At 39.5% G+C, this 27,461-nt stretch overlaps 1 protein-coding gene across 7 annotated transcripts in view; it reads left to right on the forward strand.

Moving 5' to 3' along the window:
* CACNB2 (calcium voltage-gated channel auxiliary subunit beta 2) overlaps positions 1 to 27,461 on the forward strand; it is a 422,488-nt gene that overhangs the window by 388,743 nt on the left and 6,284 nt on the right. For all 7 annotated transcript variants that reach the window (XM_082385441.1, XM_082385443.1, XM_082385442.1 and 4 more), the window contains one exon: positions 5,727 to 5,836. In XM_082385441.1, the coding sequence (XP_082241567.1) occupies positions 5,727 to 5,836 (110 nt within the window). The remainder of the gene's footprint in view (positions 1 to 5,726; positions 5,837 to 27,461) is intronic.

The following is a 27,461-nucleotide window of genomic DNA, read 5'->3' on the forward strand; positions in this document are numbered from 1 at the left end:
GGAGGCGGGCAAAGAGGGAAACTTTTATAGCAGGATAAATATTGTTAGTCATCAAGCAAAGGACAGAGAGATAGAAAACAAAAAATAGAATCTATGTTTCAAGAAAAAAATAGAATCTATGTTTCAAAAAAAGACTTTAGAATCAAAGTCTACCTAACCAAATGCTCCTAATTAGATATTTTTGTTTTTCATAACTTTATGAAATATAACTTATTTCATGCCAGGAAACACAGCTTGGTCCTTGGACCTTTGGCTTGATCAAGGCTATCAGGCTCTGGCCACGTATAAAAGGCATACCTCTAATTGGGCCCATGTAGAGCTTTCACCTCTTTATTCTTGACTTTGTCATTTATCACCATTTGGAATTGTCTACACAAGTGTGCTTACCCAGAAAATTCTGCTAGACTAGGCACTTTGCTTTCCGTGCCTGAGTTAACCCACTGTCCTTTTCTAAATGCCAAAGATGGGGAAATGAGATGGGGTTTCCTGACTTACCACTTCTATTTCAACCTAAGTTTTGAACTTGGAAGATAGATTCCAGCCATAGGGTGTACCTTGGACCCATGTTCTAAAGTATCAGCCATCCAGATTGATTTCATTTAAGAAACAAACAAAGGCAATATCTCAATGTTGTATCAGTCTTTTGTTTCTGGCCAGAAGTAATTTCCATATGGCTTTATGAGTGGATCTGCCCTGGCTCATCTGAACTCATAAAACTGGAGTTCAACACTCTAGACCTGTGATCACCAATTAAAGATCCTCAAAGGAAGTAATAGGGTCCATAAGGGAGAATTTCAAAAAGCCGTGCAAAAAACTTTAACTTTTTTACTCAAGGCAAGACATCCAGAGTTACTGAATCATTCAGTGTCTGCTTTTGGTCAGCCAGATAGCAACAGAGGGTGGAAATTCATCACAAGTATCAGGTGTGTCCAATTCTAAATAGACATGTAATTCTAGAAGGGAAAAATGAATGACTCCTGAATTATCTATTAAATAAACAAAATTTATTTTTTAAAAAAATGTAAAGCCCAAGAGGGAGAAAATAGGAAAGGAAGGGCTGGGGATGAAAAGATTCTTGACAGGAATTCTTTTCTGTCTGAAACCCGGTTAGGTTCATTTGTGGAAGCCCTGGAGAGTTGTCAGAATCATGATCCTTGTTGTTAAAATAGCATTAAGTGTGTCAGGTCAAAGAAGAGATGATGAATCATTATCCTTTCTGTTATGTGCAGTAGAGGAGCCCATTTACAGTCGGATCCACCCTAAACAACTGTGTCATCCCGTGAACAAAGCAATCTTCCTGTTCACCTAGTAGCACGACAGGTAAATTAACAAGAAAATCGGGGGCAAGAAGGAAAGCCACCGTCAGTGATGAATTCGGTTGTCCTCTCCAGTGATTTTGAAAATGTCAGCTCTTGACACAGAAGCATTCAGAATGCATACTGAATTCTGTAGGGATGGGTCCATGACCTTGTGTGAAGGAATCTTCCTGGAAATCAGTCATCCTGGAAAACATTACATCACTTTGTCAGGTGGGAAATGTACTTAGATGTGAGACAGCTTCTTCTAAACCGGTGGCTATCTACCCTGGCTGCATATTAGAATCATCTGCAGAGGTTTAAAAACAAAAACAAACAAACAAAAAAACCACCAAAGACTTATATCCCACCTGTGACTAAGTGAAACCCAGTGTCTAGGATGGGACTTCATGTAACTGTAAAATCTTTTCTGGCAACTTCGATACACTGTGAGGGTTGAGGACTGCTCCTCTATGGTGAATTGTCCCCAGAATTTGGCCCTTAGGACATTCAAGGTCTGGTTTTTGGCGGAACCTCTAGTAATGACTTAAGGAGTTGCAATAGAACCGTGGCTGTCCTTCCACAGCCTACAGAGTGAACCACGTAAGCAGTCTGGTTTCACTTGTGAATGCCTTGGGAAGTCATAATGAAACTAAATATGTTTAAGTTGATGTGTTTAGTATCTCTTTTCTGGTTATCATTTTTTCCACGTTAAGTAATACTGTCATCAAAGTACAAAAAGCTTAATCAAATAGACTTACTTTTTATAAATAGGAGTCCCGCTCCACGATAAAAAGGAATGAACTATTGATACACACAACGTCGTGGACGAATCTCAGATCCATTATGCAAAGTGCAAGAGGTGCAGCTCCAAAGGCTACAGTGATGCTCTGGAAAAGGCAAAACCATAGGGATGGAAAACAGCTCCGTGGTTGACAGGGGAGGCGTGGGGCAGGCAATGGAACTGTCCTGCATCATGAATGTGTTGGCAGATACAGGACTTTATGAATTGGTCCAAATTCAGGGAAGTGTACACAGTAAAGGATGGATTTTACAGTATATAGATCAACAGATCTTTTTCTTTTTTTTTTCTTTTTCTTTTTCTTTTTTGCAAAAGCCAGTAATTCCCTTTCCACACTTTACTGAATGTCCTGCTCTCAGAGGGCAACTAGTTTTAACTCTTTTAACTGTATCTTTTGGTATTTATTCCTTGCCTCTAAATCATGTGCTTCATTTGCTGCTTGAGTTTTCACTGCTAGGCATTATCTCTGGGCTTCCTGCCGTGAAGACTGTTTAGCTCTCTCGTGCATATTCCTCCTTTCGCTCTCACATACACGCACCTGCATCCATCTCATCCTCCAGTCTCCCAACAGTTAAATCATAATTTTGGCTGCTTCCGTATATTGGATGCATTATGACCATGTAAATAAAATTTCAATGAGCCATGTCATATACTCACATTACTTTTTTCTTGTGTGTTTTTTTTGTGGTTTCTGTGCGATTAATAATTTTGCTTTTTACACGTGCTTAATTTTCTATATAGTTGGCACCAGTTGAGCCCCACATTCTCCCCTGGTTGTCTCAAGTTCCTCACGATATATTCATACACATCCAGTAGTCCCTCAGCTGTGCCTTCTTGAACCTCTCTCCAGGAATGTTCTGTCCTGCTTGGGTCTGGATGGTGTGTCTCTGTGCTGAGTGCACATTTGTCATTCTGAGACATCTCTCCTTATTATCCTTGGGATGCCTTTCACCTTCTTTTGGGGTGTGAACCCCTTTTTCCTAGATCACTTGATCTCTTTCAAGGTTTACTCCCATTGTTTCTGTCAAAAACACCCTCCAATAGTTTCCTTAGAAAGAGGACATTAAAACTTTTTGAGACCCTGAACGTCTTAAAGTGCCTTTAGTCAACCTTCCCATTTAATTGATAGCTAAAATAGTTATGGAATTCTGATTAGAAAATTCTCCCCCAGAATTTTCAAGGATTTTTGCTCCATTGCCTTCTGTCTTCCATTGTTGCTGTGTTTTTTGTTTTGTTTTGTTTTCAGTTTTAATATTTTTTTATTGCAGTTGATTTACAGTGTTGTGTTAATTATTCTTGCTGTTGAGAAGTACAAACATTTCCATTCCTGGCCCTTTGTGTGGGACCTGCCTTTTCCTCTGGAAGCTTTTAGGTTTTTCTTTGTCTCCAGTGTCATGAAATTTATAAGAATATGTCTGGATGCAGAAGTTTCATCCTTTGTGCTGGACTCCCCCTTTCCATTTGGAAAATCAAACTCTTAATTCTAGAATTTTTTTTTTTTTTTTTAACTTCTCTTGTGTTTTCTTTATTGTCTTATTTCCGGAACTCTTGTTATTTGGAAGTAAACCTCCTGGGTTATTCTCTAGTTTTTATGCCTTTCTTCTCTGATTTTCCATCTGTTTGTCTTTTCTGTTTTACTCTTTAGCAGATTTCCTTAACTTTGTCTTCTAAGCCCCTCTTTTGAATTTTCATTTCTACTGTTATATTTTTAGTTTCCAAAAACTCTTTCTTAGTCTGAGTCTTTAAATAGAAGTTTGTTCTAGTTTCATAGATATAATCATCTCTTAGCTTTCAACGTTAGGTGTTAGTCAAAGTTGATTTTTTTCAGTTTGTTTTGGTCTCTCATGTTAGAAGTTTCCCTAAGATGCCCAAGGAACACTGCTGTGCTGAAATTTAAGAACAGGGCATCAAAGAATCAACTGGAAATTCTGTGCTCATAGGTACAGCTTGTCCCCTTTGGGTCTCCCTGTAGGACAACCTCACTGGACAATCTACATAGGAAACCACCAAAGTCCTTATCTTTGGGTCTTTTCTGTGTGGTGGTCAGATTCCCCAGAGAAGAATCTTCCATGCTTGACACCTGGATGATATAAACTTGGCTACCAAAATTCTAGGATGAGGAAGAGGGCTAGGGGCTCAACATTTAGCATCCTTTCTTCTCTCTGTCCCTGCTCTATGTAGCATCCCCTGGCCAGATGCCCTCTGTTTTGTTGCCTGGAGAGACTAAACTTATGGTCTCACACCACATGGGAAAAGGATGGCCACCTTGTGGCTTGATGTAGTGGAGGGGAGGCGGAGGGATCTAACTATGAAACAGACTTCTAACCAAATCTCTTGTTTTTAGTCCCCCCTTCACCTTCTTCTTCAGAGGTTTTGTGAGTCCCCTGTTTTGCTCTGCACTTTCCCTACTGCTGGCTTGTTTATTCGGCTAAGTCTCCAGTCTAAGTCATCTACTCTTTCCACCTCCCAGATTTTGTTGCTCTCATTTCTAGCCTGTCTAAAATGACCCCCACAACTCATGACTGTCTGTCACAGCACCCTCTGTGTCCTCTTCTGAACAGCCATCTTAACCTGTAATCATTTTATTAATTTCTTTTCTTATTTATGACCCATATCTGCTACTAGACTCTCAGCACTGAGGAAGACCTTGTTTGTCTTGTTCTTATTTATTCCTCATGGCTATCACAGCACCATACTGTGGGAGGGATTATAGCACAGGGCCTAAGAATATAGGCTGTCAGGAGTTCTGGGTTCAAATCCCAGGTTCACCACTTTTTGTAAATATATAGCCGTGGAGAAACGATCTACCTATGAGTCACTCTTTTTCATCAGCAAAAGTGGGAGGATATCCTCTCCGCTGAAGTTTTTGGAATGATTGGGCTTCCCTGGTGGTGCAGTGGTTAAGAATCCACCTGCCAATGTAGGAGACACGGGTTCAATCCCTGCCCCAGGAAGATCCCACATGCCACAGAGCAACTAAGCCTGTGTGCCACAACTACTGAGCCTGCACTCTAGAGCCTGCAAGCCACAACTACTGAGCCTGCATGCCACAACTACTGAAGCCCACACACCTAGAGCCCACGCTCCGCAACAAGAGAAGCCACGACAATGAGAAGCCCACGCACCGCAACAAAGAGTAGCCCCCACTCGCCGCAACTAGAGAAAGCCTGCGCACAGCAGTGAAGACCCAAGGCAGCCGAAAATAAAAACAAATAAATAAATAATTTTTTTTAAATTAAATAAATAAAGTTTTTGGAATGATTTAATGAGATAGTCTGGGTAATGAAATAATGCTGAGTGCATGCCTGGCACTTGATAAGCAACCAATAAATGCTAAGTTAGGTAAGTGCAGGATTTTTAAAAAATGAACGATTAAGTGCCCCAACATTTTTTGGGTTGAAAATATGGTCACTGTGTATGTACATGTGTGCGTGTGTGTGTGTGTGTGTGTATATATACACACATATACATATATGTGTGTGTGTGTGTGTGTGTGTATATATATATATATATATATATATATATATATAAATATAAATAAAATACTTGGATGAGTTTGGGGCATGCACTTCTGTCCCCTTTTATTCAATGAATAACCTCAGAGTCCTCTGTTGCTTTTTCCCCAACAGGATTTCCATCACAAGGGTCACCGCTGACATCTCACTGGCCAAACGCTCTGTCTTGAACAATCCCAGTAAACACGCCATAATAGAAAGATCCAACACAAGGTCAAGTTTAGGTAAGTGTGTGCATCGCCGATGAGCTGAAGCCATTTAAACCCTTCTCTCCTGAGGCTGCTGGTGAGCAGATCTAACTAGATGATAATTCTATGTGTCATAGCGCAGAGACAATACAGACACGTGTCACCAGTAGCCACTGCTGCCGTCTTAGTGATTTCATGGTATGGAAGGATTTGTTTTGAAAGTTTTGAGTTAAAAATTCCACAGGCTGTCAGCACGAATGTTTTGGCTGTGGTCTCTTTTCACGGACGTGAGCTCTGGTGTCTGCAGACTCTAAAAACTCCTGGCTTTGCATCATTGTTACCACAAGCAACGTCATCAGCCTCTTTAAGGCCCAGTTTCTGTTACCGAACCAAACTTGGGTCCCCTCGCCTGCATGCGGTGAAGCCAGTCTACTGACGTCAGGTTGAGGTGAAGGAAAGTACAGCATTTATTGCAGGGTGCCAAACAAGGAGAACAGGCAGCTCATGCTCAAAAGATCCGAACTCCCCATTGGCTTCCACGGAGGGGGTTTTAAAGGCAGTGTGAGGGAGGGGGCCCTAGGGTGTGTGATCAGCTCATGCACAATTCTTGGATTGGTTGGCATCAAGTTTCAAGCACCATCAACCTTCTGGTTTCAACCTTCTCGTTCTTGCTGTCAGCAGTTTTCATCTGGAGGGGGTCTGCTTCCTTAAAAACAACTAAGGGATATGTGTCAGGCCTTTATCTCTATCTTTCAGGGAACTGGGAGTTTGGTGACTCTGCTATGTGGTGGATTTATAGTCTAAATTGTTACCAGTTTTCCAGCCTAACAGCTATTCTTTGTTTTTATATCTTGACATTCCTAATTATTAACTCTTGAGCCAGCCTTTAGAGACTCAAGGGAGGCCTGGGAGACTAAAGCAAAAGCCTTTGACTTCAAAGGACAGGGATATGGGGCTTGTATACGGTTTCATTTCTTCATCTAAACAGCAAAAGAGAGAGAATAGTAACTAACTGTAGAATTATTAGAAGGATTAAACATAGTATGACTTCCATAAATAATGGCTATGATCCCAAATCCCTTAATACTTGAATTATATCAAGAATTATAATTGTATCGTATTGATAGCAATATTTTTGTTTCATTTGTAAAAACAATTTGGAGATTTTAGTTAACATGTCTACAGGGTTGTGTTTGAATGCTGTGTGTTATCATGTACTAATTTGATCAAGTGAAAGAGCTTTGGCAACTATTTCATCTGTTTGGCACCTGCTTGAAGTTTTAGGTTAATCGCTGTTACACATGTAGCTTACTGAGCATTAGGTTTCTATTCTTACAAAGTAAATATTTGTATGGTTGTGTGAGATCTTTGATCTTTAAAAACTGGCTTTTAACGTCAAACTTTTTAGTTAACTGTGAAGTATATTCTATAAAAAATAGAGAAGCTATTGAAAACAATAACCCTTATCTGTGATGAGTATAATACCTTATAGAACCCAGTTTTGTTCCCCCAGCAGCCCCTCATTAACTAAACTTCAGTCATCAAGCTTTAGAAATATATTTGGGGGGTGAGATCCTACATTTTGTTTATAGTGATTTCCTATCCTTATCATCTGTGACCCTTAAAACTCTTTATATACATTTTTGATGCTCACAGTAATAGTTACAAAATGCTCATTCCATTGTTTCAACTGATGAACAAAGTCAGGTAATTTGTTTAGACTCATCATTTGAATCAATGGCGTCACAGATTCGTGTTGGTTGCCAAGGCTTTTGTGAAACTACCAACTATATATTACTGTTCAATGACTCCTGCACTCCATAGTAGTGAGCATACACTAGACAGTGACTATCATGCTAAAGTCTGGGAACAAAAAAGATGAAGGAGCTTGTAGCAATAAGGCCAATAAGTTGTCAGCTCATTGAAATGGATGGTGATTGGGAAAGCTGTTCGTGCGTTGAACTGCTTGCTGAAGACCTAAGGCTGCAGGAAGGTGTAGCCACCAAGAACAGCTTCTCCAAGAAGCGAAGCCCGAGCTGAGACCTAAAACGTGATAGGGTTTAGCCGAGGAAAAAGGGTGACAGAGTGAAGGGCATGATAGGGATTTCAAGAGCTACAGAGGCTTCTGGAAAACATACGTGCTTTACTTTGACGGAGTGTATGATTTAAAAAAGAGAGAGGTGGGAGATGACACCAGAGAGATAAGGGGCGGGGATGGGGGGGGCATATTAAGGAATTTGGGGCTTATCCTTAAGGCTCGACGGAACCATGACTAGATTTTAGGCATTTATTCATCCATTGACGAACACTTGAGAACCACGCATGTGCTGGGCATCACTGTGAGTGACGGGGACACAGACGTGAAGGACAGCACATTCTCACGCTCATACAGCTCTCGCTCCACAGAGAAGGTGTGGACAGAAGCTAATAGAAGTAGCTGTAGACAGATAACAGTTAGAGATAGTCAGTCAGTGGTTGATGAGTCCTGGTAGAAGAAGCAGGTAGAGAGTCAGCTGAGGAGGAGGGTGTGATTTTATATGGGGAAGTCAGGCGAGGCCTCCCTGAGAAGGTGCCATTTTAGCAGAATCATTTGTGTTGTGAATTCTTTACCCTTGCAGCTACCTGAGAAAAGAGAGAAGTTCTGGGCAGAGGGGGTGATAGGTGCAAAGGCCCCGAGGTAGGAGTGTGTCTGATGGGTTGAAGGGGTAGCAGGGAAGCTGGTGTGACTGGAGTGGAATGATCGGGGGGGATGAGGTCAGACAGTGGAGGGCCTGATCAGGTAGCACTTTTAGGCCTTTTATTGTGGATGTAATAGGAAGATGCAGGGAAGCAGAGAGGTGACACGAGGTGACGTACATTTTAGAAGGATCACTGACAGCACTGTGGAGAAGGGAAAGGAACAGGGCAGGAGTGAGGTGAGGGGAAATTAAGATTCTGTTGAAGCAGCTTCAGAGAGAAATAGTGCACTCTGCACAATAAAACTGGCACCTTTACAGGCTCACAGATACAAAGAACAAACTAGTGGTTACTGGTGGGGAGACGGAAGGGGGGAGGGGCAAGAGAGGGGGAGGGGATTAAAAGGTAGTACAAACTATTAGGTATAAAATAAGCTACAAGGGTCTATTGTACAACACGGGGAATAGAGCCAATATTTTATAATAACTATAAATGGAGTTAACCTTTCAAAATTGTGAATCAACCTATTGTACACCTGTAACTTACATAATATTGTACAGCAGCTATACTTGAATTTTTTAAAAGTGGTGCCTTTAGAAGAATCCCTACAGCAGGGTGGAGGTGGGACAAAGACCTGGACAGGAGGTCACCTAGGACACTTGTCTTCATTCAAGTTAGAGAATAAGAGATGCCTTAAATAAGACGGTGGCAGAGGGAAGGAGGAGGGTAGGGGTTGGGGAGGGGGATAAGGAAGATGACGGCTCCGTTGGTACACATGCTGGATTTGCAATATTATGGAACATCCAGATATCCAGCAAGAAATTGTACACACAGAGCCGGAACTCCACAGAGGGGACAGGGCTTAACATGCAGTGGATTCTCGGTATTCATGGGAGTTATGGTCTATGAAGTCACCGCAAACACTGAACTCGTGAATCCCGAGCCACTGCTTCCGGGGGAAGGCAGAGTTAGGTTCCTGCAAGCCTCTGGTCCCCACGTTTTCATCCACTGACCCGTACATCACTTGGTTGGATGCACGTTTCTATTTAAAGACACCTGAATTGATGGATATTGTTGATCCCTTAACATGGAACTCACAGCTACCAGCTCTATAAATCACGCCTGAATAAAGCTCAGCGAAGCTTTTTCTCCATAAGGCATATTTTAGCCTTCTTGCCGTCAGGAACACTAGATGGTACTTCAGCCCTACATGTGGAGGTTGTTTACAACAGTGAAATTTTTAAAAGGCACAAAAATGAGAAGAACCTGGCACTAAATAGACCACAAGAAGAACACAAGTTTACAGCATGAGAGCTGAAACCAGAGGGCAGAGCGTCAACTCGTTTGACCTCAGCTGAGAATGTGTGCATTGAGGGACTCCAGTGTTCTGCCACCCCGTGCATGTGCGTCCTGAATGACTGCAAAAGCCTTGGGAACAAGAAGAGCTGCCAGGGACTTCCCTGGTGGCACAGTGGTTAAGAATCCACCTGCCAATGCAGGGGACGCAGTTTCGATCCCTGGTCTGGGAAGATCCCACATGCCGTGGAGCAACTAAGCCCGTGCGCCACAACTACTGAGCCTGCGCTCTAGAGCCCGTGAGCCACAACTACTGAGCCTACGTGCCACAACTACTGAAGCCTGCACGCCCAGAGCCCATGCTCTGCAACAAGAGAAGCCACCGCAGTGAGAAGCATGCACACCGCAACGAAGAGTAGCCCCCGCTACTGCAACTAGCGAAAGCCCGTGTGCAGCAACGAAGACCCAACACAGCCAAAAAAAAAAAAAAAGAAGAAGAGCTGCCAGAGCAGGACAGGGAAAACCATGGAAGAGAAGGGCCACAGTGAGGAGAGAGAAGGTTTAGTGTTCCAGGTGCTACAGAAAGATCAAAGAAGACAACGACTGGCCATATCCATTGATTTTGCTGACAGGGAACTTCCATCCTTGACTTAGAGCTCTGCTCAAACAAAGCAGGGGGATTCAGAGGGCAGAGTCCTTAGACCATGTGGAAGGTGGCCTGGGGCCAGAGCCCAGAGGATGGGTAGGGGATCCACACAGGCATACGTGTCATCTGTTCTCCTAGGAAATGCAATATGCATGCGTGCTTTCTAATAGTTTCTAAAGAAGGGGAATGTGTTGTGTGTATTATATATTAACTAATTCTTTGTAAGTATGGGATTTTTAGTTTTTCCTAGGGTAGTATGAGGAATACATGACTTTACAAAGAAAACATCTAGCAGTAGGAGAATGGTCAGAGGATTCTCTCTCCCCTGCCAATAAAACATGTTAAATAACTTGTTATGGGTGTTAGGTGGACCCTATAGGAAACATGTTCTAACTTTGTACAAAACTGATACTTTAGTACTCCAGGTATGTAAGTATATGTGTAGATGTTCTTTGTTAAGACTGTGTTTAGTTCTAAATGCTACCATTTTTCCTGTTTTCTTTGTAAATTTTGCTGTCTTTATTTTATTCTTCTTGCTTTTCTTAAGTCTTTCCTATCCTTCTTACTGATTTTAAACTAGCAGTTATTTAGTCTTTGAGTCCATTTCCCATCTCTAAAATGGTGATACTGTCAAGATATCTCTTAGGATTATTGTGAGAAGCACATGATATAGTTTGTGGTATGTAGCAGTAGATCAGTTTATGGTGGCTGCTATTATTAGTAGTTTTATTTCTAATTTTTCAAACACAGTGCATAGGTTATATAATTCTCTTATTTTTTACTCATTAACTAAAGTATATAAGATGTGAATTTAGATCTGATAAAAAGAATTATATCTTAGAACTGAAAAATTTAATAACTAGTAAGTAAATAAGTAGCTAAATTAAAAAACAAACAAACCTCAAGAATGGAGATGACAGAGGAAAGAGTCAATGAACTTTGAAAACAGATCAATTGAAATTATCCAATCTGAACAACAGAAAGAGAAAGATTGAAAATAATAACAAAAAAAGCCCCAGAAACTTGTGGGACAGTTCCAAAAAAATCTAGCATCCATGTCATCGAAGTACCAGAAGGAGAGGAGAAAGAGCGTGGGGCTGAAAATATACTCGAAGAAATAATGGCTTAGAACTTTACAAGCTGGGCAAAAGACATAAACCTACAGGTTGAAGAAGGTGAGCTAACCTCAAATAGGAGAAACCCAAAGAACTCCATGCCTAGCCATGTCATAACCAACCACTGAAAACTAGCCAAAGGAGAAAATTAAAAGTGAACAGAGAAAAATGACACATAACTGATGGGGAAACAATTCAAGCAACTGTCAATTTCTCATCAGAAACCATAGAGAACAGAAGGACGTGGAACAATCTACTGAAAGTGGTGTCAACTCAGAATTGTATGCTCAGCAAAAAGATCCTTCAGGAATAAAGGAGAAATTAAGACACTGTCAGGTGATAGAATCCTAGAAGAATCTGCATTGCCAGCAGACCTGCTCTGTAAGAATTACCGCTGGAAGTCCTAGAAAGAAATGAAATTATGTCAGAGGGCAACCTAAAAGATCATGAATGAAGTAACCGAAATGGTAACTGTCTGGGTAAATGTAATAACCTAACCTAACTCTGTTGAGTTCTTTAAAATATGTTTGACAGTTCAAAGCAAAAAGTATAACATCATCTGATGAGATTTTTCAATGTACGTGGGTATATTAGAAGACAATTAAACAGAAGGACGGGAAAGCAAAGGGATCTATCTATATGGCCCTATAATTTCCAAATGAAGTCATAAAATATTGATCCTAAATAGATAATGAAAAGTTAAGTATACATATTGTAATCCCTAGAGCAACCACTAAAAAAAATGATTGGAAGAGATACAGTAAAAAAAGAAAAAAAAAAAAACACAATAGATATATTCAAATGGAATACTGAAAATGTTTAACCCAAAAGATAGCAGGAAAGGGGAAATAGAAGAAAGAAAAACAAAGGGTATAAACAGAAAGCAAATAATAAAATAGTGGTGGAAATTTAAACATATCCATAAATACAGTAAATGTAAATGGTCTGAACAAACCAATTAAAATACATTGTAAGTATGGATTAAAAGAATGTAACCCAATTATATGCTGTCTACAAGAAACTCATTTCAAATATAATGATATATGTAGGATAAAAATAAAAGGATGAAAAGATATATGCCATGCAAACACTAGTCAAACGAAAGATGGAGTGGTTGTATTAATATCGGACATACTAGACTCCAGAGCAAAGAAGATTACCAGAGGTAAAGAGGGACATTCATATTGATAAAAGTGTAAATTCACCAAGAAGACAGAATGATCCCAAGTATGTCTGCACCTAACAACAGATCATCAAAATATTTGAAACAAACTCTAATGGAACTGAAAGGATAAATCCACAATCATAGGGAGAGATTTCAATACTCCTTTCTCAGTAATCTATAGCAGTAGTAGAATGAAAAATCAGCAAGGATATAGAAGAACTGAACAGCATCATTGGCCAACTGTATTTAATTGACATTTATAGAGCATTCCATTCAACAAAAGTACAATGCACATTCTTCTTAAGTTCACATGGAACATTCACCAAGATAGACCATATCCAGGGATATGAAACAAACCTTAACAAATTTAAAGAATTAAAATCTTGCAAAGTATGTTCTCTGACCATAATTGAATTAAACTAGAAATCAATAACAGAAAGATAATAGGAAAATCTAGAAGTACTTTGAAATCAAGCAGGATGCTTCTAAATAACCCACAAATCAAAGAAGACATCTTAAGAGAATTTATAAAATATGTTGAACAAAACACAAATGAAAATAACAATATATCAATTTGTGTGACACAGCCAAAGCAGTACCTAGAGGGATACTTACAGCATTAAATGTTCCTATTAGAAAAGAAGAAAGGTCCTATGTCAATAATAAAATCTTTAGAAACTAAAAGAGCAAAATAAACCTAAAGCAACCACAAAGGAGATGATTTAAAAATGAGCAGAAATCGGTGAAATTGAAAATAAAAAAATTAGTAGAGAAAAATCAATGAAACCAAATGCAGGTTCTCTGAAAAGATAAATAAAACTGACAAACCTCTAGCTAGACTGACAAAGAAAAAAGAGAGAAGACACAAATTACCGCATAATGAACAAGAAAGCAAGTAACACTACACGCTTCCCCAGAGCCATGAAAAGTATACAACTCTACAAACATAAAATTGACCATTTAGATGAGATGCACCATTCCTTGAAAGCTACAAATGACCAATACTCACCCTAGATGGAATAGATAAACTGAGTAGTCTTGTAACTATTTTTAAAATTAAGTTTGCCACTAAAAATTTTACAGAAAAAGAAATTTCCAAGCCCAGATGATTTCACTGATGAATTCTACCAAACATTTAAAAAAGAAATAATTCCATTTCTACACAACATCTTTCACAAAAGGGGAGAAAAACACTTTGTAACTTATTTTATGAGGTCACTATTACCCTTATACCAAAATTGAACAAAGATGGTACAAAAAGAAAAAAGAAAAAATATATACTTTGCGCTAGTGAGGGTGAGGGTACAGAGCAGCTGGAACTCTCACACATTGCTGGTGGGAATGCAAAATGGTACAGCCACTCTGGAAAATCTGTCAGCATCTTAAAACGTTAAACATACACCCACCTTATGATCCACTCACCCCACTAATAAGTATTTACCCAAGAGAAAAACAAAAGTATATTGGACATAAAGATGTGAACACATATGTTCATAGCAGCTTTATTGGCAGTAATCAAAAACTGGAAACAACCCAAATATCCACGAACAGGTGGATGGATAAACAAATCGTGGTATATCCAGACAATGGAAAATCACTGTGCTATTGGTATACACACTGATGAATCTCATAAGAATCATGAGTGAAAGAAGTCAAACTAAAAAGAGTATCTACTGTGTGATTCCATGTATGTAAAACTCTGAGAAAAGCAAACTAATCTAGAGCCACAGAAAGCAGATCTGGGACTTCCTGGGCTTGGAGAGGCATGCCAGAAAAGGGTAGGAAGGAGAGATTACAAAGCAGTGCAGGGAAATTTGGGAGAGTGATAGATATCTCACTACTTTTGTTGTGTTGTTGGTTTTGTGGGTGTATACAAATGTCAAATTTTACATAACTGTACATTTTAAATATGTCCAGTTTAATGTTTCATAAAGCTGTTTTTAAAAATATACCTTCCATATGATCCAGAAATCATACTCCTAGCTGTTTACCCCAGAGAAATCACATAAATTCTTACACACAAATGATTATAGAAGCTCTATTCATAATAGCTGAAGCCTGGAAACAACCCATATGTCTTTCAGTGGGTGAATATATGAACTGTGGTATATCTATGCAATAAAATACTACTACCTAGCAATAACACGGAACAACTATTGCATCACGCAACAGCTTGGGTGAATTTCAAAGGTCTTATGCTGAGTTAAGGATGCCAGTCTGGAAAGGTCAAATACTGTATGGTTCCATGTATATGACATCCTAGAAAAGCCAAAACTCTAGTGACAAACAGCTGTGGTTACCTGGGGGAGGGTGTGAGCACAAAGGGATAGCAGTTTGGGAAGCGATGGAGTTGGAGGTTACACAAATGGGTACTCGCGTGAAAATCCATATAGCTGGACACCCCTCAAAAAGTCAATTTCACTGCACATTAATTCAATCTTTTTTTTTTCTTTTTTTTTTGGGGGGGTTGCCCTGTGCGGCTTGTGGGATCTTAGTTCCCCCACCAGGGACTGAACCCGGGCCCTTGGCAGTGAGAACGCAGACACCTAACCACTGGACCGCCAGGGAGTTCCCCACTGCACATGAATTTTAAAATTAACATAAAAACACACTTGAAGCTGCTTCTATAGAATTGTGAGAAATAAGCATTGTAAGAAAAGCAGTTGGAGAAGAAAATTCGCTTTTTCCTATCCCCCGCCAGCTTCTCAGTGTTTTGGTGCTATCAACTGGGGTTTTTCCTAAAGTATGGATCTTTTTTTTTCAATAATTAATTTAATTCCATTTAAAAATTTAAATGCCATAGAATACCCTGCCCTGACCCACAGAGTCCCTTCAGTGGCCTCGACCTCTCTCTCGCTGTCGCCACCATCCGGCTGAATACAGCCCCCCAAGATCTAAGTTTTCCAAACTTAGTGTCCCCATTTCAGTCACTATTATTCACTCTCCAGCTGGCCCCAAATTTGTTTATAAAGAAGTTACCAGTAACCTCCCTGTCACTAGTCCAGTGGACATGTTGCAGTCTGTTTTACGTGACGTTGCAGTGACATTTGGAGGACATTTGTCCCCCTCTCCTTGAAGCACCCCTTCTCTTGGATTCCTCAACAGCACTGATTCTGGCCCTCCTGCCTTTCCTTTTTTTGCAGGCTTATGCTATGTGGCTTTTGAATGTGAGTTCTTTTTTTTTTTTAATTTTATTGACGTGGAGTTGATTTACAATGTTGTGTTAATTTTGCTGTTCAGAAAGTGACTCAGTTATACATATATATACATTTTTCATATTCTTTTCCATTATGGTTTATCACAGGATACTGAACATAGTTCCCTGTGCTCTACAGTAGGACCTTGTCATTGATCCATCCTCTATATACTAGTTAGTTTGCAGCTGCTCATCCCAAACTCCCATTCCTTCCCTCCCTCACCCCCCTCCCACTCAGTAACCACAAGTCTGTTCTCTATGGCTGTGAGTCTGTTTCTGTTTCGTAGATAAGTTCATTTGTGTCGTATGTTAGATTCCCCATAGAAGTGATATCACATGGTCTCTGTCTTTCTCTTTCGGACTTACTTCACTCACTGTGATAATCCCTAGGTCCATCCATGTTGCTGCAGATGGCGTTATTTCATTCTTTTTAGTGGCTGAGCAATATGTATATATACATATAGACCACATCTTCTTTAGACTGTGAGGAGTTCTTAACTGTTCCTCTTGGGTCCTCTCTCTGGTCCCTCTCTCTCAGCACAACTATTCATACCACTGGCTCCAGTTACTTCCTACATGCAGAGAGCTCACAGTTTGTATCCCAAGCTGGACAGTGGCTTTCCACTCCAGTTATACATCCTACTTGACGGTGTTGCCTTGTATATTCCTCAAACTTAGCACATGCTAAAGAGAATTTATGATCTTTCCCGTGTTCTGATAATTTCCCAGGGTTTCTTATCTGAGTCACAAGTCGGGATGCTCATCTCCGTTTTGAGAACCAGGAGACTCTGTAGCCCTCTTGATACGTGAGCTCCCGCACTTCCTTCCCCAGCACATCCCCAGGTCTTGTCTGTTTCGCCTCCTGAATTTCTGTCCCATCTGTCTCATCACGTGCAGTGTTTACACCACTGCTCCAGTCCAAGGGCCCCGAGGCACCGTAAGTGCTTCACACCTATTTTGACCTGCATCCCTTAGTTCTTCATGCCACAGCCGAAAAAATCTTTTCAAAGAGCAGATCTGTTCCGGACACATCCCTGCTTCAAACTGTAAATGTCTCTGCACTGTTCTTGGACGACAGCAGAACTCCTCGACCTGGACCTGGCCCTGGACCCCAAGTGTCCACAGCTCTTAGCCTCACCTCACACTGCTCTGCCTCGCTCCTGCCACTTAACCCACACCGTCTGCACTCGCCTTCCACGGCTGCAGTAACAAAATCATACAGACCAGGAGGCGGAAACAAACTTATTTCTCACATTTCTAGAGGCTGGAAGTTCAAGATCAAGGGGTCAGCAGGTCTGTTTCTCCTGAGGCCTCTCTCCTTGGCTTGCCGACGGCTGCCTTCTCACTGTGTCCTCACATGACCTGTCCTGTGTCTGCACCTCTCCCTGGTGTCTGTCTCTCTCTCTCTCTCTCGTCTTATGAGGACACCAGTCACACTGATGTAGCCCGCCCCATCCTACTGGCCTCATTTTAGCTTAATCACCTCTTCGAAGGCCCTGTGGCCAAATACAGTCACATGGATAGGAGCCCACCTGTAGGACCACATTTAACTTTACCTCTTGAAAGGCTCTATCACCAAATAGGGTTCCATTCTGAGGTACTAGGGGTTGGGACTTCAACATAGGAAATTTGGCGGGGGGACACAGTTCAATCCACAACATTGCCTTTCACTCAGTCCTTTGTCTGCCACGGAGCCTTTGCACCTGCTGTTCCCTCCTCTCCTGACTCCCCCTTTGAATCACGGGAAGGGCCACCATGGTACCCTCACTGCGTGAGTGCATTATTGATGCCTGTCTCCCCCACTCGATGATAAGCCCTGTGAGCGCAGAGATTGGATCTCTTTTGGCTCATTATTGCTTCCCTGGTACATCCCACACTGACTGGCACAAAGTAGGTGCTTAGTAAAAAAATATGTGATAAGTGGGTAGTCACACCTTGACACTGCCTCTCTCCCCGAACGCACAACACCTTGATTTTCTGTCCTCTGTGTTTATGCAAACTTGGAAAATGGCTTTGCATTCAGTGTTTGTTGTACATCACAAATCTGTATTTTCTCCAGGGAAAACAAGTTATTCTCTATTGTGGTATTCTTTTAAGCTGTAGTTTTGCTGACATTAAGGATATATTAAAGTTGGGGGAGAAGAGAATTATTGCTGCTATATTGCCCCATAAGAGGATAAACTGTCTGTATTAAAGTACCAACACTCCAATCTTTGCTTTTATTGAAGTCAGTTTTTCTTACCCTTTAAACCAGTTTCTATGTAGCATATATTCCTCAGTCTGCACAATAAGTTCTATGCAATGTTGCTTTATTTTTAAAGAGTATTAGCATTTCAAAGATCTAAGTCAAATTAAAGCAGTGCTTATGTTCCAGTGTTTGTGAACTGCTGGAAAGTGTATGCTGGAGGAAAGGTAAACCAGACACTGAGTTTGGGGGCAGAAACAACTGCTAAGAACTTCTTCTTTCAAGCATTACTTATTATCCTGGAAGTTCTTTCAACCCAAGGGCAGGTAGGGGCAAACTGGGGGAGTTTATTTTTTATTTTAATATTTACTTGTTTTGGCTGCCCCAGGTCTTAGTTGCAGCACGCAGGATCTTAGTTGCAGCATGTGGACTTCTTAGTTGTGGCATGCGAGCTCTGAGTTGTGACACGTGACCTCTGAGTTTCGGCACACGGGATCTAGTTCCCCAACCAGGGATGGAACCCGGGCCCCTGCGTTGGGAGCACAGAGTCTTACTGGACCACCAGGGAAGTCCCGGGGAGTTTACTTCAAAAGCATCGTTTTCTTGTATACATTTAGTAAAAAATTAAATTTGAGAAAATTTACCTCAAATTTAATAGATGAGATCAATTACAGCAATTATTTCTTTTATGAAAGGATGAAAGATCCTGTATATTGAAGATATAATTTGATAGGATGAAAGATCCTGTATATTGAAGATATAATTTGATAGGTAAAAATTTGCTTTATACATGAGATTTTAGAAAACTTTCACTGCATAAACAAAAGTATAGTATGTTGCATTTGGAGTTGATTATGCTAATGTACCACTGTGTGACATGAAGAAAAAAAAACCTGAAAATTTTGTAGCTTTAAGTACATACTCAGGTTTTTGGAGTGGTACAGGACTTCTTTGCCTGTGTGGATGGCTTTATATGGGCTCATAAAACTTCTCACCTTTTTTCTCAGTTGAAATATTGGTCAAGCATCATAACTTAAAATATCTACATTAGCTATGCACATGAATTACATTATAGTCTTAGAAGCAAAAATATTATTTAAATTAAAATAGTAAAGGGCCTGGAAATACAGTTATTTGCCAATTCCAAATCCAAACTTTTAAAACTAATAAACTCAGATACTTAATTATTGCTTTATAAAATAATTCACCTCAGAGTTTCTTTAATCTGCCCAACTTTATACTGTCTGCAAATTGTGGCTTGGTTTTACCCCAAGCAATTTTCCAGGGACAAATCAATTTAGGAAACTATGCTACATCTTTGCACCCATTTGTACACAACTGTGTGGTTGTGGGATCTATTTGTGTCACACAATAGCAAAAACTATGTACCGAAAGTGGGAAAATATCAGCAAATAAGAGAGTAAAGGAAGTGAAGCTAGATTTAGCCATGCACATGGCAACAGTTGTAACTGACAGATAACACACAGGGAGCAGGGGAAGGCATTTACTTTGTATATTAGCAACTAGGTGGTCAGATAATAATGTTTACAACTTGGTAAATGTTAGTCCAATTGAGGAGTCAGCTGAGATAATTTGTTAAAGACTGTCTCTTTCACCTTGTCCTGATGGAACTGTTCTGTCTCTAAATTGTGGTGATGGATACAGGAACCTACACGTGATAAAACTGCATAGAGCTCAGTACACACACACACACACACACACACACACACACACACACGTGAGTACATAAAACTGGGGAAATCTGAATAAGATGGGTGGATTGTATTAATATTAATATCCTTGTTGTGATATCGCACTACAGTTTTGCAAGATGTTCCCATTGAGGAAAACTGGGTAAAGGGCACAGGGTTCTCTGTTATCTCTTACAACTGCTTGTGAACCTGCAGTTATCTCAACAGAAGCGTCGATTAAAGAAAAGTTCATCACTTATGTTGGTAGCACCAGGGACTGTGGAACGGGGATGACACACCAGAGAGAGCACCCCTTATTTGCTTCTCAGGTGTGGTCTCCAAATCAACAGCATCAGCATCATGGGGGCATCAGTGAAGACTGAACATTCTCAGGCCCCATCCAAACTATAAAATCAGGAACTCTGGAGGTGGGACCCTACAATCTCTGGTTTAACAAGCCCGCCTGGTGATTCTACCATATGCCAGAGTTTGAGAACTACCGATCTTGTTCAAGCCCATCACTGTTCAGTGAAGGATCTGAGAGCCATAGGAAGTGAAGGGATCTGTGTAGTGTGGGTAAGGCACCTACTAACGAATAAAGCTAAGGCTAGACCCTGGGTGTCCTGACTACCAACCACTCCAGGATTTTGTCCATTGAGCAGTGTCGTGATGCTAATTACATCTCTGCCTTCTCTGCGGAAGAGGAAAAAATAATTTATGGAGAATGAAGGGCGGATGATAGACTCTAAAACTAGCCTTGCGAATCGATGTGGAATTTACGGGACTATTGATCTTTTTTTTTTTTTTTAATTTATTTATTTATTTTATTTATGGCTGTGTTGGGTCTTCGTTTCTGTGCGAGGGCTTTCTCTACTTGTGGCAAGCGGGGGCCACTCTTCATCGCGGTGCGCGGGCCTCTCACTATCGCGGCCTCTCTTGCTGCGGAGCACAGGCTCCAGACGCGCAGGCTCAGCAATTGTGGCTCACGGGCTCAGTTGCTCCGCGGCATGTGGGATCCTCCCAGACCAGGGCTCGAACCCGTGTCTCCTGCATTGGCAGGCAGATTCTCAACCACTGCGCCACCAGGGAAGCCCGGGACTATTGATCTTTTGAATCTCATTTCTTCCCTCCTCGTGACCTATCCATTACCAGCGTAGCTATGTCTGTCTTAATAAATTAGCACTTTTTATTCCACAAGATTGCTCCAATGGCCCAGCTATAGCAATATTTCTACCCAAAGGGAGTTCTTCATCTAAATATATTTTGGCAGTCAAATTCATTATTCATGTTTTTGAAGATTTATTTAATGAATTTTTTTCTACAACAGCAGCTTCTACCTAATACGTATATAGTCAATTAAAAAGGCAAAAAAAATATGTTACATTATATATATATTAAATGATTATATTTTTTCTTTGCCTTTTTAACTCATTCTTTCAACACAGTTTTTGAGTGCCAAGCATGTACCAAACACTGTACTGAGGGAAGGAATGGAAGTAATTATGTACTGTTGCCAGTGTTCTATCAGTTCACTGCCTGTTGGAAAAGTTTTCAATCATATCATCAAAATACAATGCAATAAATGTTAACAGAGGTAGGCACAAAGCAATACTTGACATTTATTAAGTATTTACTCTGGGCCAGGCACCACAATAAATGCTTTGCACGTTGATACACTTAGTCCTCATTTCCATTTTCCAAAAAAGAACACTTAGGGGGCTCCAAGAAATGAAGCCTGTCACCCAAGGATCACACACTCTATGAAGTGAGGAAGCCACTTTGGTGCCTGGGACTGGGTGCCCAGAGGCAGACCTCCCTGGGCCTGGGGAAAGGAAAAGAGGCTTAGAGGGGGCTTTACAGATTTCGTTTTTTAGGATAAGTAAGGAACTTGTCAAAATTAGAATTCTGTGCTTAGTGATTATGAAATGGCATTGGAATTACCATCACATCACTGATACCAGAGCCATCGCAAGTCTTATTAATTCTCGAATGACCGCTTGGATGTCGTCCAACGCTAGCTACAAAGTGTAACAACCGCCTCTGTTTTTACAGTATTGTTCAATTATAGAAATGTCTTTCCAAACGAACGCACTTCCCTTCTTTCTCGTCTTCCAGAAAACATGATGATTGTTTCTGAGCTCTGAGTTTTTTCTTTTAATTGAAGTACAGCTGATTTAACAATGTTGTGTTAATTTCTGCTGTATAGCAAAGTGATTCAGTTATACATATATGTACATTTTTTTATATTCTTTTCCATTATGGTTTATCACAGGATATTGAATACGGTTCCCTGTGCTATACGGGAGGACCTTGTTGTTTATCCATCCTATATATACTAGTTTGCATCTGCTAATCCCAAACTCCCAGTCCTTCCCTCCCCCACCCCCCTCCCCCTTGGCAACCGCAAGTCCGTTCTGTGAGTCCATTTGTTTCCTAGAAAAGTTCATTTGTGTCATATTTTAGATTCCACATGTAAGTGATATCATATGGTATCTTTCTCTTTCTGACTCACTTCACTTAGTATGATGATGGCTGGGTCCATCCATGTTGCTGCAAATGGCATTATTTCATTCTTGTTTATGGCTGAGTAGTATTCCATTGTATATATGTACCACATCTTCTTTAGCCATTCATCTGTCGATGGGCATTTAGGTTGTTTTCATGTCTTGGCTATTGTGAGTAGTGCTGCTATGTACATAGAGGCGCATGTCTCTTTTTGAATTATAGTTTTGTCTGTGTATATCCCCAGGAGTTGGACTGCAGGATCATATGGCAACTCTGTTTTTAGCTTTTTGAGGAACCTACATACTGTTTTCCATAGTATCAGCACCAGTTTTAATTCAATGGCTGTTAAGTGATTGGGATTTGGACAGGTGAATAAGGCTTTTCAGTTTCAGAAATGAACATCAGCTGTCTTTGACATTTCTTTTTTGAAATAAATTCTAAGCGTGATGTACTCTGTCAAAGAAAAACTACTAGTACGGGTACATTTCTTTTTGAAGCATCATTTTTACTTGGAAGTTAAAAGTATTTCTTCATAATTCATTGGTCATCTTATTTTAAGGTTTACTTACTAATATGTTACACTGGGATTCTGAAAAAAATCTCCTTTAAATTTTTAAATGAATATCTCATTTCCCCCCTTAATTTAAAAAGTGTTAAGATATTTGTGTATGTAAGAATACTAGAAGATATAAATATATGCATATATATACACATATATACATGATACATATATTAAGAAATTGACATGTTGATAGTAATTTTTGGATACATAATAAGATAATGGATTATTTTCTTTTATGTTTATCTGTTACTCAGATTTTATGCAATGAACAAGTACTACATTTATAATCTTTTTTTTTCATAGTACTGAAACCGCTAAGAAAAATGAAGTTTTTTTAAGGTGTGGGACTCTGTGTGATTAACTGTTATTTAACTGAGTACATGGATGAAAATCTTTGTGATCAAATTTCTTTTTATTGAGACATTCCTGACATATACCATTAGATTATTTCAGGTATACAACATGACTTGACCCATGTATATATTGTGTTATGATCACAGAAAGTCTAGTTACAAGTTTATGTACAAACAGTTACGAGTTTTCTTGTGAGGAGAACTCCTAAGATCCACTCTCTTAGCAACTTTCAAATATACAGTATTAGTAACTATAGTCACCACGCTGTGCGTCACATCCGTGGGACTTATTTGTACTTTTGACCACCCTCACCCACCCCCCACTTCCCACCTCTGGCTACCCCCAATCTGTTCTTTTTACCTATGCTTTTTTTTTTTTTCCTCCAATTCCACATTTCAGTCAAGATTCTATCACTGGATCACATGGTAGCTCTATTAATTTTTGGAGGAACCTCCATATCATTTTCCATAGTGACAGCACCAGTTCACATTCCCACCAACAGTGCAGGAGGGTTCCCTTTTCTCCACATTATCACCACAGCACTTATTATCTTTTTGATGATAGCCATCCTAACAGGTGTGAGGTGATATCTCATTGGGGTTTTGATTTGCATTTCCCTGATGGTTAGGGATGTTGAGCGCCTTTTCATATACCTGTCAGCCATCTGTATGTCGTCTTTGGAAAAATGTCTATTCAGGTCTTCTTCCCATTTGTTAATTGGACTGTTTGGTTTTTGCTATTAAGCTGTAAGAGTTCTTTATATATTTTGGAAATTAACTCATCCTATACAAGCATGCCTCATTTTACTGTGCTTTTCACTTTATTGCACTTTGCAGATATTGTGTTTTTCACAAATTGAAGGTTTGTGGCAACCCTGCCTTGAGCAAGTCTATTGGCACCATTTTTCTAACATTGCTCGCTTCGTGTTTTTGTGTTACATTCTGGTTATTCTCACAATATTTCAAACTTTTTCATTATATTTGCTATGGTGATCTGTGATCAGTGATCTTCATTACTACTATGACTCTCTGAAGGGTCAGATGATGGTTAGCATTTTTTAGCAATCAAGTATTTTTTAATTATGTACATGGATTTTATAAGACATAATGCTTTTGCACACTTAATAAACTACAATTTAGTGTAAACATAACTTTTATATGCACTGGGAAACCAAAAAGTTCATGTGACTTGCTTTATTGTGGCAGTCTGGAACCAAACCTGCAATATCTCTGATGTATGCCTGTATATATGATTTGCAAATATTTTCTCCCATTTGGCAGGTTGCCTTTTCATTTTGTTGATGGTTTCCTTTGCTGTGCAGAAGCTTTTTAGTTTGATGTAGTCTCACTTGTTTACTTTGGGTTTTCTTGTGTTTGCTTTTGGTGTCAAATCCAAAAAAGCATTGCCAAGACAAATGTCAAGGAACTTACCACCTTTGTTTTTTTTTAGGAGTTTTATGGTTTCGGGATATACATTTAAGCCTTTAATCCATTTTGAGCTGATTTTCGTGTGTGGTGTAAGATAGTGGTCCAGTTTCACTCTTACGCACATGGCTGTCGTTTTCACCCAGCACAATTATTGAAGAGACTGTCCTTTTCCCCACTGTATGTTCTTGGCTCCTTTGTCATAAATTAATTGACCATATACGCATGGGTTTACTTCTGGGCTCTTCTAGTCTGTTCCACTGGTCTATGGATCTGTTTTTAACGCCAGTACCATACTATTTTATTATAGTTTTGTGATATAGTTTGAAGTCAGGAAGCATGATTCCTCCAGCTTTGTTCTTTCTCAAGATTGCTTTGGCTGTTTGGGGTCTTTTGTGATTCCATACAAATTTTAGGATTGTTCTGTATCTGTGAAAAATGCCATTAGATTTTCGATAGGGATTGCAATAAATCTGTAGATCACTTGGGTAGTATGGACATTTTGACAATATAATTCTTCCAATCCATGAGCACGGAATATCTATTTATTTGTGTCTTCAGTTTCTTTCATCGGTGTCTTACAGTTTTCAGAGTACAGGTCTTTCACCTCCTTGGTTTTATTTATTCCTAGGTATTCTTTTTGATGCAACTGTAAATGGGATTGTTTTCTTACTTCCTCTTTCTGATAGTTCATTATTAGTGTATAGGAATGCAACAGATTTTTGTAAGCTAATTTTGTATCCTGCAACTTTACTGAATTCGTTTATTAGTTCTAACGGTCTTTTGGTGGAATCTTTAAGAGTTTTCTGTATATACTATCATGTCATCTACAAACAGTGAAAGTTTTACTTCCTTTCCAATTTATATGCCTTTTGTTTCTTGCCAAACTGCTCTGGCTCGGACTTTCAATACTATGTTGAAAGAAGTGGTGAGAGTGGGCATCCCTGTGTCGTTCCTGATCTCAGAGGAAAAGCTTTCAGCATTTCCATTGAGTGTGGTGTTGGCTGTGGACCAATCAAATTTCTTAATGCTTACAATAAATACTAACTTAGATCGGAACTTGACTGTTGGGGATCAGTGGCTGTGAAAACATTTATAGGGCACAAAGAAGCAAGGTTATATTGGAATAAAATTTTAAAGAGCACGAGAAAAGAGAGCAAATAAGAGTGTCAGTAATGTTTTAGAACTCCTCTATTGTGAAAGAAATGATCAAAAGGCCACTTTTATTTCTAAAACTGTTGTTTAAGGGAATTCCAATATATATGAAGTAAAGAATGTTCTAGGAAACCTCAGGTACTCATCACCTAGTTTCAACTATCATCTATTCATGGCCAGTCTGGTTTCATTTCCAGTCTTCCCCCTGCCTTCCTCTCCTGTCTCTCCATTATTTTGAAGCTAATCCCAGACATCATATGATGTTATCTGTAAATGTTTCAGTATGTATTTCTAAACATTGAAGACCCTTTTTATTTAAACCATGATGCCATTATCGATAGACCTTAACAGTACATCCCTAATACCATCAGGTTGCCACTCAGCCATGTATCATTTCCCAACTGTCATGTATTATACATATACACACATACATTTTATATATATAAGCATTCTATATATAAACATTTTATTCACTTATATGCATTATATTCACTTTATGCATTATAAATATATAAATTACTGTTTGAATCAGGATCCAAATAAAGTCCATACATTGCAAATGTTTCCTAGGTCCTTAAATCTCTTAATCTAGTTTTCCATATATCTTTTTTATTTCCTTGTAATTTTTTGAAGAAACTGGGTCACTTATTCTACAGGGTTTTCAGAGAGTGAATTTTGCTAACTGCATTACACTGGCGTAGTTTATATATAATTGTCTGTTCCCTGTATTTCTTATAAACTGATAGCTCCAGAAGCGTAACGGTTTTTTTTTTTTTTTTTCTTTTAGCAAAACTATGTCATGGGTGGTAATGTGACCAAATATTATTTTAAAGCCAGTATCTCAAGTGGTTTGGGCCCTGATTTTAAAGACAGCCAGGTTGAATGAAAGGACTCTAGTCATAACATACTTTGAGGCAGACAATAGTGACTTGCCTTTTCTGGAATAATGTACTAGTTAAAATTATCTCCAGGCATCTTCTGCATGGATGCAAATGCGTAAGAGGAATGAAATGGTATTCTGTAGGTCTAGGAATCTCATGGAATTGGCCCTTCACGACTGCAGTGGGCACTGTAAAATACATATTATGCTTTATAGACCTATGATGTCTAGTAAAGTAGTTTCTGGCTATTTAACTTATTTAAATTAAATTTCAAAAATTTATTCATTCATTCACAAGTGCTACATTTCAGGTGCTCCACAGGCATATGAGGGTTGTGGCTACCATACTGGACAGCAGTGGTACAGAAATGGAGAAGCAGATGAAATGCATAAAATTTCTTTGGCATTCACATAGATTTTTGGATGTTTATATAGTTTGTATTTCTGTAATGCTGTCTCTAATATATAACTGCCCTTTTAAAGCATGAATGTTACAGGGCTGTTCTGTTGTTGATGGGAAATATGAGAAGCGTGTTTTTGGACAAGTTTGTTGTAGACACTCTTAAAATCTCTCCAGTTTTCTGTTGTAGTTCAGCTTGGTAATAAGCATCTCTAGACTCTATCAATCATCTCCAGAAGGCGTACCAATAGGTGGCATATAAACACAGATAAGCGTGACAGGAAGGCTGGTGGTGGGTGCTAGGCTAGAGTGGTCAGAAACAAACACAGGGAAGACCTCTCTTCAAGTTTCTATTTCACAACACTTTAGTGAAATGACTTAATGAAGTTTTATAGCACCAAAACCACGTCA

This window comes from Balaenoptera borealis (assembly GCF_965194805.1).
Source record: "Balaenoptera borealis genome assembly, chromosome: 3".
In the NCBI taxonomy this organism is placed as follows: domain Eukaryota; kingdom Metazoa; phylum Chordata; class Mammalia; order Artiodactyla; family Balaenopteridae; genus Balaenoptera; species Balaenoptera borealis.